This window comes from Gasterosteus aculeatus, chromosome 3 (assembly GCF_964276395.1).
Source record: "Gasterosteus aculeatus chromosome 3, fGasAcu3.hap1.1, whole genome shotgun sequence".
Classification (NCBI taxonomy): domain Eukaryota; kingdom Metazoa; phylum Chordata; class Actinopteri; order Perciformes; family Gasterosteidae; genus Gasterosteus; species Gasterosteus aculeatus.
In genome coordinates, this window is record NC_135690.1 from 14,293,630 (window position 1) to 14,307,293 (window position 13,664).

At 41.3% G+C, this 13,664-nt stretch overlaps 1 protein-coding gene across 1 annotated transcript in view; it reads right to left on the reverse strand.

Annotated features, from left to right (window-relative positions):
- Window positions 1-126: 126 nt before the first annotated feature.
- ghrhra (growth hormone releasing hormone receptor a) overlaps window positions 127-13,664 on the reverse strand; it is a gene marked incomplete in the record, with an annotated part of 14,456 nt that continues 918 nt past the window's right edge. Inside the window, 11 exon segments of the mRNA XM_078099553.1 lie at window positions 127-1,535; window positions 1,655-1,696; window positions 2,069-2,198; window positions 4,536-4,630; window positions 5,533-5,602; window positions 5,734-5,794; window positions 6,577-6,730; window positions 6,841-6,973; window positions 7,228-7,325; window positions 7,870-7,970; window positions 9,008-9,115. Of these exon segments, the coding sequence (XP_077955679.1) occupies window positions 1,389-1,535; window positions 1,655-1,696; window positions 2,069-2,198; window positions 4,536-4,630; window positions 5,533-5,602; window positions 5,734-5,794; window positions 6,577-6,730; window positions 6,841-6,973; window positions 7,228-7,325; window positions 7,870-7,970; window positions 9,008-9,115 (1,139 nt within the window).

Sequence of the window (13,664 nt, forward strand, 5' to 3'; positions counted from 1 at the left end):
TATGTCCAACCAACTTGCTGCCTCTCTTTCCTAATTTTATCCAAATGAGGGTTTTTCACCTGAGAAACCGAGTCAGCGTTAATTAATATTCTGAAACACAAAAAAACAGGTCAGTTAATAACCAACTTGTCAAACCACGTGTTTCATTTATTTCAGGGGCCTATAAAGGCTGATTCTAAATCCACAAGAACCAAAGAAATACAATATAATTAGTGCAAAGTAAAGCTGAACATGATATCGCATTGTGGACTGACAAATGGAACAGTGCATTATTCATAACTAGAGATGCATTTATTTAACATAAAACTATTATTAACTATTTTTTTTTCTGTTCAGTTCTTCATTGATGAGTGTATGTTGAACAAACCTTTGAGGCTAAATAACAGTTCCCTGTTCTTGACTATCATAAAGGGTTGGTTTAAACTTTTTGTACTTGTATTCTCCCTCACGCTTAAACCAAATCCCCCCCCAACACTCCTTCACACACCCTCAACAGAAATGGAAAATTCCACCACAGATACGTATGTTTGAGACACTCACTTTGCTTGTAAGACACTTTGTCTTGACAGAGCGCCTTTTCGATGCCACATTGCAATGTGAATGCGTGGCGCAACGTTTGGTGTGAACTTAGCAGCTGTAGAGGTTTGTAGTGCAAGAAATAATCCATCTGGCAACGGCAAACAACAACGACGTGGAGAAAGTTACTGTGTTTCAACCCCTCAAAATAAGAACTCTTGTAAGCGACGTTCCCAATAAATAGCAGCTTAAAGGAACAGGTGAATCCATGCAAAAAAAATCCATTATAAGTTAGCACCCAGTACGTGTCGCATGTTCAGGTATGAAGTAACTGCTTCTTGCTATTTGTGTCTTAAAAAACGTTTACAAGTTATCAACCACATGTTATTTTTTCTAAACCTAAGTTGTGTTGCCTGATCTCCTGTGAAGACAAACGTTTATTTTAAAAAGGCGCTTTGGCTTTACAATGAAACTGAAACAATCTAATGCAACTTCAAGAAAACAGGTGATGATTTGGAAACGTTTCTTTGTGTCATTTTCGATCCGTCAGGAGCAAACATGACCAACTCAAAACATACAGACTGCTGCTGTGAACCAAACCATTTCACATCCCAACATCCTCACAACTTACGCACTCAGTGGGCCTCGACTCTTTTTATTTAGCTTTTGGGCGCAACCATAATAGAAGAAACTGTGATTTAACCGTCAAGGTCGTGGGTGCTGCTGACACTGACACGATCCGACATGTCCCCCATCACTCACCGCTGCCGATCACCCTCCTCCGGCAGGAGGGTCCTCGAGTTATTGTCACCAGCAGGTTGAGGCCTTCCTCTAGAAGTTTGCTCGACGTTCTCACAACTCCTCGGTGGAAATCAGACCGAAGAGACGTTTCCGGTAGAGGGCGTCCGCCTGAGCCCCCCGCGGGCTTCCACCGTAACCTGAGTGACGCTCCGCTTGGCCGACGTGAGATGATTTCGGTTGCGACACTTCCACAGCAATCGCCGCAGTTCCGATTGGACCTGCGGAAGGACCGCGTGGACGCATTAGCTGAGGCAGGAAGCGACTGCACGACTATCTGTGGCAGATCACGTTAAAGCAACACACACCAGTAGAAAGGTACGGTGAACACGTCTCTTACCTCTCCGTTCATGAAACAGTAAAGCAGCGCTACCACAAAACCCTGCAACACAAGAGACATCAAACAGTGACACAGTTAAGGTGCAGTCAGCCTGAGAGATTCAAGTTCAAGGTATCTTGTTATATTTTGTCAGGTATTGAGAGAACGGAAATGCTCGACATCAAACTGATCCTGTGATGTTCCCCAATTTTACACACTGAAAGTATTAACCTTGCAGGGTAAACATAGTGGTTAATACTTTCACGCTGTGCAAAGCACCTGCCGACTGTCATATTCCTGCCCTCAAATGTTTAATAAAGACGCAAAACGTCGGCCCAAACGCAGCCCTACTGTAAGCAATTCGCCTTTGATTGAGCTTGTTTTTGCTATTCGTCTTTGGACTTCTCACTCTGACCCCTCGTGGCTGCTGCACACCTGAAAGGATCCCAGGCCCAGTTCGATGTAGAGCCTGGCCGCGACTCCCGTGTTCTCGGGCAGGAAGGCAAAGACCGTGTAGTGCATGCCAAACAGAGGGATGAGGAACAGCGTGGACTTGGCCAGTCTCCTGCGGGGGAAACGGTAACAGAGGAATGAAAGGAGGAGCGCGAGGATTCAGGAGATGCAGAGGCACAAGCTTCGGCTAATCCACCAGGGAAACACATGGTCTCAATCAGCGGTAGGACTTAAATCTTCTGGCTGTTCCTCATGGAGGATTTCTCCATTCATTGTTTTAATCTTTGCTCTTTTTCTGTTTAGTTTTCCTTTTGAGAAACACCTGTTTTAAAAACAGGTGGTGTCACATGATTTCATGCACCACTCAGGATTCAGCATTAATTCTAACGGGATGACAGTTAGTTTTCTGGACTCAGAGGAATAAAGTAAAGTAGTAAAGTATTTAAAAGAAAACATTGTTTAGTTTTATCTGGTTTTGATGGTTGCTTATGAATATATAATTTTAAAGACAAATAAATGAAGATGTATCATCTCAACAACAACAATCAGAATAGGTAATAATAGCATTTCACAGTTTAAAATATGCACCTTTATCAGCGCCGGTCTCATCAGTGTTAGTTTTAAATGCCAGAGTGCATTATTGTACCGAGTTTCACTCAAGGTGAACAGATGTGGCAGATTTCAAATCAAAGCGACCTTTAAAACAACACGTCATCAGTGGAATAGATTGAAAGGTCAAAATACAAAACCCTGACGCATTGTGCATGAAAGTCGAGTTCAAATCAGATGGCTGATGATGTGCAAATGTTATTTAATTGTGGTGACATATTATTGCACCAATTTGCTACAAGACATCGGGGTTTGCGATGTAACTCCAGCTGGATTCATGGATGGATTCAAACCATAATCCATCACAGATCATCCAAGCTCAATGGAGGAGTCTATAACTTATGAGACATAAGACAAGGTGTTAAGACATCAGATTCAAAGCTTTAACAACGGCTGTGTGGTCATTCTGAATAACAAAAAAAATCCCTCTTATCCGAAATAACATTCGGGTCGCTGGAAGATTAAAGTAGTTCTTTTTTTTTTTTCAGGTTGGAGTATTTTCAAGCCTATAATAGGATTGTTTTTGTCTTTTGTTGCTTGGGAGACTTGAGCTTTTGTGTTCAAGTGTCTGAATCAGATTGAAGGTTGTAAGACAGAGATGAAGCTTTTGAAAGCGTGAAAACACTGATTGAACCGGTGCAACAATCCAGTCGCACGGCGATGGAGGAGACGTCTATTTCTGGCATCCGGGGCTATTTTTATGTGCTGCATTCATTGAGCCCAGCTGGAAGGTGAACCAACCAAATGTCAAAAGGAAGGAAGGATTCACTCAGGTAAAAAAAAAGGATTTCTGGGCTCCGAGACATTGAAGCACTTCTGCTCTTCAACTGTGACGTCGGTACCTTGATAAGCATAGAAACTGCCAACTTATCCGTCTCTTTCTCAGCAGTTTTACACTGAACAATTGTTCCATTGTTCAAACCTTTTTTTTTAATTTACAGAGGGAGACAACACATCTTGTCTCAGTTTGCCATATGTTTGTTTGTTTTGTGTGAAATAAACCTAATCAGTCGTGTGTTAAATGTTTCTTTGACACATTTCCATACAGCTTATTTAGCACATATTGCGGCACTAGAGGAAAATTCAGGGGCTTACTGAAGTCATTTGGAATCTTTGTTTGGTGGCTGTAGATGTCTGTGCAAAATGTCTATTCTATCTAGTGATAGTTGAGATGTTTCAGTCAGAACCACAGCGGTGCACCACAGTGGATGTTCTGTTGGTGTTTTCATTAGATGTGAGATTAACGCTTAAAGTTTAGGCACAAGAGAATTGTTTTAGAATATTGTGTGTGTTTGTGTGTGAACTTTGATTTGAATCTTTACCCCCATTTGTTCAAGATACTGGCTCACAGGCAAACAGGAAAGACCCATGCAATCTTAAAAGAAACCCAAATAAAAGCTTGCACTGCAGTAATAAATGTGTAGTTTTACATTCATTTTTCTTCAATCTTTTTTTTACCAGAAAATCTTTTATTGTAGGACTGAGTTACATTGCGCTTTTTGTTTTTTTCACACTTAAAAATAGAGATTCATAAGTTTAATACTAAAACATCTGTTCTTTAAAAGACCATTAGTGACCTTTGTATCTGCCTCTGCCATAATTAATAGTTTTTTTATGAAACACTACTGTGGCATCATGCAATACAAATCACCACTACTGTTAACTCCATATGTAATAAAGCAAATATAGAGATCTCCTCTATCATTCTCTTGTTGACTTATTAGTTATTCAGTGATTTAGTTCGGCACCAGCTACTTCTCTTCCCTTCCCTCACAATCGGTGGTGCATTAATGTAAAAGAGGGATAAATGTTGTGGTCGTGTCGGCGAGCCGTGACTCACATAAAGTGTCCGGTGTCATTGTTGCCTGCTATGGTGGAAGATTTGAGCTTTTGAACCAGGATCCGGATTACGTTGATGAAGATGACGATGTTGATCTGGAAGAGAAATATGCACACGTGTGCACAATCACGCATATTATAGAATGCAGACATGTGCACACTGAGGGAAAAAACAAACTTATACATCAATTCAGAAATGGCCTTTTAAAATTCATGGCTGCGATATCAGCAATTAACTCTTAGAACAGTGAACATTGTTTGATTCTAACTGTTGATTCGGTATGTTTACGCAGCGTGTCGCAGTAAGAAGAGTGTTTAGAAGCTAGCTAATCTTTTCATTAAGCCTTTTCAAACCAGAAAAGCAAGGAATTAAGCCGGTGTCGCATCAACTACTGTAAGCACGTCAAACTGGTTTACTACCTGCAGGTTATCGGGGGTCTTTGTTTTTTCCTAAGATGCCGAAGGCGTGATCCTCCCTGCTCTGCCTCTGATTGGCTTAGACCTGATAGTCTTACTCTAAGCTTAAAACAATCTCACTTGTCATGCATGAAGATAACCAACAAAGCATTCGATGAAAGGTCAACCAGAGGTAGAGTAGAACCAATCATGACATAAAAGGGATAAAACTGGCCAAGGAGCATTTCATTAGCTGGCTGAAATAATATTGCATAGTTGCGTTTCATGTTGCATTAGAAACCGTCTTCCTCCTCTGAGTGGATGCTGCTGTTTCTGCTCTTAATTAGATTCTAAAAGAGAAACATACGTAAACTTCTGCTTGCCGAAATGTGCCTAAGCTGACATAACCAATGTTGGAGTAACAAAAGGAAGAATGTATGTTTGAATGATCTTTTAGCATGAGATCAAGTGTGCCGCCACCTTCTGCAAGGTTCTCCGTTCAGAACGGGTCAGTTATAAAAAAAAACACATTAAAAAGTCAGCAGGAGTTTGTGTGAAATCAACGCCTCTTTGTTGTGTTGGACAGGCTGCTCTCCACTTACCAGCAGCGAGGCCGTTATCGGCCCTTTAATAATCCACCAAATAGCAACGGTGTCTGTGTCGTCCCAGCAACTGCAATTTCAATTCATTAAAATCATGTCACAACTCAATTCAAAGTACACTGTAAGAAATTATAATATTACCATAGCAGTGAAGTTATGAGGAAACACAAGCTGCTTTGGTGCATAAGTGATAAATCGTACCCTCTGTCATCATAGAAGAATCTGGTCAACACCCAAAGTACAAGAACTGTTGATGGGAGGCCTGCAATGTAAGACCACAGATCAATTATTTATTCCCTGCATATGTGTCAAGTCAAATGAATCAAATGCTCAATCCCCAACTCACATGCGTGCTGCATTTTTAACGAAAATGTTGTTAGGCACATAACATATTGTGTATCCATCTCCCAATTGCATCTCGGCGCCAGAAGGGAAACCAGAGTGAAGGCAGGCGAGAGGAGAGAAGAACCGGAGAGATGCTGAGCGAGCGCCACGCTGGCCTCTGACAACTGGTCCTGTTGCAATTTACATCCACGTCCCTTAGAAAATGTTCAAATGTTCATCCAAAAACGTGTGTTGGGGAGGGTGACGCTACACATATAATCAGTTCATCCTTCCCTGTTAAGGGACGTCTTGTGCACAATTTGAAGGATTTCCCTGGAGGCATTTTTCAGACTTGTGTTCACAAGTGTGGGACGGACGTGAGGTCACAGAGAGGTTGACCTTAAACTTCCAAAAATATGACCAATCATAAAGCCTCTGGCCACATCTGTAACAGGCATAGAGTGTGTGTGTACAAGACATCCTATGTACCAGCGTGAGTAAGACGCAAAAGAACGATTTTGGAATAGATTTTCATTGGGGGGGTTTTCCACACAATAACAAACTGTTAAAATAGACCCACATTTCTCACCAAGTGGTGAGTTTGACTTTTCGTAATATTTGGTGTAATAGGAATGAAACCTACAGTCTCTCTCTCTCTCTCTCTCTCTCTCTCTCTCTCTCTCTCTACGACAAATGCATTTAATCATCATCTCTACTCACCCCATCCGATCAAAATGTACCACCAGAAGTATTTCCTCTGAGAGACGAAAGTCAGGGCCAGCAGGGTCTGCAGATACATGCCCTCCACCAGCAGCCAGAAGTAATTGGCCAGGATGCTGAACTGGAAGAAAGCCACGGCCGACTTGCACGCTGTCTGGAGAGGACGCAGTGGAACAACGTCACTTCGACGGGGACGGCTCATTATCTGACACGGGGCCGTTCCGTGTACTTCTTCGCGGCGGCGGGTGATTACAGTTAGCTCACCGTGGACACGGAGCAGTGGTCCAGGGTCTCGTCGGCAAACAGCACGGTGTCCTTGATGAAAACGGCGCTGGCTCTCAGAACGAAGGAGGAGAACAGGTTGACGTGGATGTAGTTTCTGGTGCAGCGGAATTTCCTAAGAGAGGTACAAGTACACATGTACAAAAATAGTACTGATGGATTCACAATACTATAACAAAGGCTTTATTGGGCCTTCTTTCTTGGTCTGACATGTCGATCATGTGAACATCTGGGCACAAGTGTCTGTTGGGGCGTCTTACTGATATATAATCGTCTCTAAAATAACTATTTACTTCTTAACACGATGTTGACTTGCTCTTTATTGGTCGGCGTGTCTGCCGAGGACAGCGCGTGCCGCTCTGCTCTCACCTGAAGGCGGTGAACACCACTATGGCCGAGATGAGGGAGATGAGCGAGGTCGCGTAGCCCACGGTGTAAACCTGCCTGAACGTCGACAGGTAACTCGTCTGCAGGGAGACAAACAGTCAAATGTGCAAATGGGTGAAATGTCACACAAAATAAATGATGTGACTTTGAAAAAAAGAAAATCAACGAGGAATTAACAAGATAACAGTGCATAAATTAGTTACAAATTAGGCCCATGTTTAACAGCTGCTCCAGTCAAATGTGTTAAAATTCAAATCCAGAAATTTAGTATCGTATTCTGTAACCTTATTCTGAAATGAGTCAACTTTTTCTTTTGGTACCGGAATGATCTGATGATAAATAATTGTACATTTACTTTTTAGGACTTTTTACTTTGGGTATTTGTTCGTAATGCTTTACTTAAATTAAATATCTGAATATTACTAACTTTACTGCAAGATAGTCAATAAATGAAGCTTATAAATTTGAACTTTAATGTATACTTACTGCTATAGTTAGTGAGTGTTGTCTGTACAGTAAACCTAGAAAGAGGTCTGAACTGAAAAGGAAAACGCGAGGGAGGAGGAGGCAGAAACTCAATAAATAATGAGCTGCGTGGTGCGAGTGCAGCATCGTGTGCGTTACCTCTGATTCCTGCTCGCTGTCGTCGCTGAAAACACAGACCTCGTCGTAGGGGGGAAACACTTCTGACCATCCACGAGCCGTACAGTTCCTGTAAACGTAACCTAGTGTGGGAGCGGACAGAGAGACGGGGGGGGGGGGTGATTTGACTGGTATGTGTCAGTATGCCACTGATATTGTGCAAAACCTCTGGAAAACCTCATCTTAAAATTGTACTGCTTCCAATTGCTTTAAAGTAGTTTTCCAGGGTTCACATTAAATTATGTATTGTTAACATATTGTCTCATAAAGTCTCTGCTACCCTTGATATTTCCTCTTTTGCACCATTTCTTTCCATTAGTGCTTCCAGTCAGAAAAGTCCATTTAGAAACAGCAGGTGTCGGGAGATGATTGTCAGCTGGATGGCCGCCTGCACTGCTGCGTATGTAGGATTGTGTATCTGGATGTGCATGCAGGCTTTAGCTGGACCGTTTGAACGCAGGCACATAAGCATGCACGGTAGTCAGGTTTTGCTCTCCTATTCCCCTTGAGCTGAGCAAACAGGAAATAAAGACTGTGGTCTGCTAGAGAGATCTGCAGTTCAGATCATCACGGGCCGTGATTTCCATCAAGGAAAGAAGGGAAAGAACATTGTTCCTGAATGAACCTGACGTTTCCTCCTTTAACGATGAATCATAATGTCGTTACCGTCAGGTCAGCTGGGATCAAACTCAATGAGGTCTTTGTCTTTAGAGTAAAAGACAGCAGTTGTCCTTATAAGCCTCTTATACTCAACAAAACTCATGACTATATTATTCAGAATATGTCTCTTTAACAGACCAGAGGATGTGTTAATGTTAAATGTAACCCCAGCAAGCAAGTCCTTACGTCCGCCACAAACATCCCTGGGCATATATATATATATATATATATATATTCTTGCCAACAAACGTGCATGAATAATTCATTCTGCGTCTTCATCAGAGCAACTCCGGCTTGCATTTGCGTTACAGATTATGCAGAACGGATAATTATACTTAGCTGTGGGCCAATGGGACTTCTACAAGGAATTTTATTTGAGCTACTCTGCTGATTACGTGAAGGAAATTGAGTTGTTCTCTCTTCTGTGTTTGTGGCGATTGGGATTAACATAGAAGCCAACCTTGATCGCTGGAGAAATGCTGGAAGACCTCCGAGCAGGATTTGTTGACTGCCTGCCCGACTTCAGCTGTCAGCCAGCAGCCGATCTCGTCCCACTCTGTGTTACATCCTGCAAACACGGGCAGAGGGAGGACCAGTCAGTACAAGTTAATAATGATAACAACAAACTGATGAAAACACTTCAGGACGCAATGAGGGAAATAAAAGCTGGCGATGTGTTTATCGTGCAAAAAAGTAATGAAGGATAAAATAAAAATGAAATGTCATATAATCATAACAAATAAACCAATGCCCTGAAGCGATTTAACGGATTTGTCAGTGATCCATCTTGTTGCACCTTTGTCTACTGCAACGGTTTAATAAATGTATTTCTTTCATTTATTTATTTAATTTATTTTCAACAAAGGTTGAACACATGTTTGGACAACAGCAATGAATCAGAACACACATTAATTAAAATAAAGGAAGATCTCATTGGAAACCTCAGATATATGGGATAAAATATTAACATTATAACAAGTATCATTAGGATGACGTCATTCGCCCAAGCTGCATACATTCCTGTGTCAAGAGTTTAATTGAACTGTATACAAAGAAATTATTATGCATCAACTGCTAATCAGATGACCTTTGGTTGTTTTCCTCCCAACACGCATAAACTGTGTTTCAACCTTGAGTTTTAAAAGATGAAAATCAATTAACCATAATAATCAACATGCATGTGCGGCACTTCTGCATTTGCCTATTTTATCATTTGGCTTCGTTCATATTCCCTCAGGGTGAATGCGTCCTGTCGGCCCTGTGTCATCACATTAATGTCAGCTGAGTGAAGCTGAACTCAAATTGTCACACACATTTCTTCAGTCGACAACAGAAAAAACTGGATCTATTTCTCGGCGTAGAGCCTCTGGGACGTTTCTTCATGTCGTGAGTGCCGAAACGCTCCTTTCCGGCACGTTGTGTCGTGTTGTCTACGGATCGCAATGTCGGTCGGTCATTCACTCCTGACACAAACACTCCAACAACAACTCTATGGATTGCCATCACATTCCAGAAGGCGTTGGTACGGTCAACATTTTTGTGGTTGTGGTTTTGAGTGAAATCTCTTGAGAACCATTTGATGAATTGCCTGTTAATTTGTTACCGAGTCAGACATTCACATTTAGCATTTAGGAAGGAGTCGTCGTGGCTTGGTGACACATTCATGCCTCAGTGTGATGCTGCGTTTTCTTACAGTGTTCCTGCCTCACCTGCTCCCTGAATAATGACTTTCTCACAGCATCACCGAATCCCTGCGGTTACATTTATTGAAAGGAGTCTTGGAAGATTTAAGACTACTTCAGGTCTTTCATCCACACAAATCCACCCGCAGCAACCACCACGACTAGAGGACGTGCAGGTGACCGGAGAACGTAGTCACATTTCCTTTCTTGCATCCAAAAGACAGTTTTCCTTGCAGATGCTGACCTAGTGAATTAACAGCATCCGAGTCTCATCCTCAGTCCTTGCTTTGCTTTGCTTATTTTTTTTTATCGACTGAGGTAAAAGCTTTTGCTAAACGTCCCTCGCATTGTGTTTTTTTGTCCATCTACTATCCTACATTTCCCAGGTTTTTTTGCATCATAATATTTATCAAATAAATCAATTTGATTTGACGATTTAAATCCCTGAATTTTGAAAAAAAGCTCATACCAGAAGGTAATTTAACTATAAAGATTTACATTATAAGTTTGCAGCAACGCCAGCAGGTCATGAATTGGAGACTTTACATCCACAGTTTCACGCTGAGAGTATGTAACAACACAATTTTGTTCATAAGACTTTGAGCCTTCTATTATCATTAATGAAAATAAATAAGAATAAAACGAATCAAGAGTCAGGGTAAATTCCACACAATCCACCCTGATCCACATTGATCTGAAACATTGATCTGAAACAGAGCAGCGAATTACAGGAACTGATCTGTCTGTGCCTTATTTCATTACAAATGCCAGCGTGTTTCCTCGACTATCGACTCTCCTTCTCTCGTTTGTCCTTATCTCACAAAAGCCACCTGCAGCCAATCAGGTAGTCTCACAAACAGTGTGTCATGATGCCAACGTCACTCTGGGAGGCGATAGGATGCAGTTATTCACGGAGGACCTGTGTTGTCAGGCTGAGTCAGACTAAAATTCCTGATGCTGTACGTCCTTGAGGGTGGAACGACAAAATGCACTTTGTTGATCTCGCGTCGGTCTTTCCATTAATTGTAAGCTCAATGAGATGTTGTCTCGGGGGGTGGATGTACTTATTTTGTCTATTTGTATGTCTCTGCACAAGAAATAAACTTGAAAATGTTATTTGTCCCTCCTACACCTTGTCTCAGAAAAATACACAGATATTTGTGATATCATAGATAAGGAAATTCATTATTTGTCTGAGCCAGTGCAGCATGAAATTAAAGTATAAAATATTTACAACTGTATATTTAGGGATCACCTGAGGCTCTGGGGAGTTTGTAATCTCATAGAAAATATTTACAAAAGCCATTCAAGGTTAAGACAGAAAAAGCTCCTGCATAATCAATAGTTCCTGGAACATTTGAACTAAAAATAAACCCACGCGAGGTAATAGGAGATCTAGCACTAGGACCCAGTTAAGGGACCCAATCTATAAAAGGGGGCGGGACACTCACCTGGGCTTTTCTCCCTGCAGTTACCCACACCTGAGATTTGGTGAGCTTCCATTTATTAAAATTTTAAAAAAGAGGGATTTTAATATTGAAACTGAGCTATTTCTTCCAGCTCAAAATATCAAATATAATATAAATTTAGTTTCTTGATGTTTGGAGGTCTGATACTTGGATGGATTGCTTAGGCACAACAGCCGAGAAACAAGACACATGCAAACAAAAGAGATCTATTTTAAATACAGTAGGTTTTAGTCCTTTTAATCCAGTGTAGCCCTCTTGCATGTGTGCTTTATTGTGTGGTTTTGATTCGGTTCAAATTGAGTCGGGTCCTGTAGTTTATTTATCATTTTCCCAAACATTTTTGGTAATTTCCTGTTTCCATGAATTAATCTACATTAACTTCCCTGATAGTGCTTTATAACCTCACATTGTTTGTTTTATCCTCCTGTAGTGCATTTCCAATAGAAGCTATATTATCTAGTTGTTTCTGGGTTCAGTGTAGTTAGTTATCATCTGGTCACATAAAAGGCATTATATATGCTGTAAAAGGTTGTTTCCTTTCATAATGAGCTGTATAACTTGAGATTATTTGTGTGGCCACACTAAATCTGCTATAAATAAAGATGTTTATTCAACATCCAAACTAAGCCATAATTAATCCCCCATAAAGGCATTTCATACCCCCTCTGCCAAGTGCATCTTGTGGAAATCCATTGTGGCAGTAAAATACAGGCATGAAATTGAAGGATACAGTAAGCTTGCAGTTCGGTTAAGTTAAAACAAGGTACAGCATGTTTGAACATGACTACATAACTGTACTGAGGGAATTGGAATCAAAGATTAAGAGATTCCATTTTCCAATATTGTAATTTCCCAATATATCAGAATTATATGTTGACCTCTGAATTTCGGATTTGGTGTGAAGGGAAACCGATCAAGCAGATAGTAGGTGGGTGGATTGTCTTTATTTATACAGATGTGTGTGTAATGCAAAAATATAAAAACAGAAACATCTATTAAAGAGAGGAAACTGATTCCAAATAGTATTACGCATAGCTTATGCATGTGACATACACACACACACGCACACACACGCACACAGGCCATTACAGAGCCAGGTGCAGAAAGAGATGAGGACAGAAGTGATCGTAGACCAGATTCAATCACAGAATTTCATTGTTTATTTTATTTCATTGCTTTAAAACACCAATAAAAGGTGATGTTCAGGTGACTGTGAAAGGGAGGCCCAGTGCAACAGACACCATGCAATTATCACGTGGTATTATTTGCCATCAGTTGATGCAGGAATAAAACCCACGGCAGGGTGGACATGGACGGCATCGTAGCTGAAGGAACAGGGGCCCGGATGCCGATCGTAAGACATCTTATCCTGGCTCAGTGACAGTATGCGGGCTTACACAGGAATACACACTGGATGGTGGGAATAGTGGGTTTCGAAGCGCCGCCAATGCCGGTTAGTTTTGTGTGTTTTTCTCTGAATCTCTTTACTCGACCTGATATTGAACAGTTTGGTTGTGAGGAAGTTTACAATTTGGTGTCGGATGAGAGTAAAAACGCTGATTTACAATCTTTTCCGCCAGAGATGAAGGAGATGGTGATGATTCAGCATCTCAGCAAAGTGGGCCGGTTGATTGAGACAGTCGGCCGGTCAACTCTGAGACAGCAAGCAGGGCTTGGCATATCATTTTTACGTCATTTTAATGTCATTTTAACATTTTTTTAACAGCGACACGCAGCAGATGACGTCTACTTGGGTCCATTACCACTCGCAGTCTGACACTGATGTCTGACATTATTTCACAAAGTTTAAACTTTAGCCTGGCGTGACTCTGCATGACTCTGTGTCACCTGCATGGTCGACGTCACAGTGGCGGACGCACAAAACACACACACGCACACACAGTGACAGTGAAGCTCATCAGCAGGCATTTATCAGCTTAACGAGGACAACTTTGCACCAAAGTGT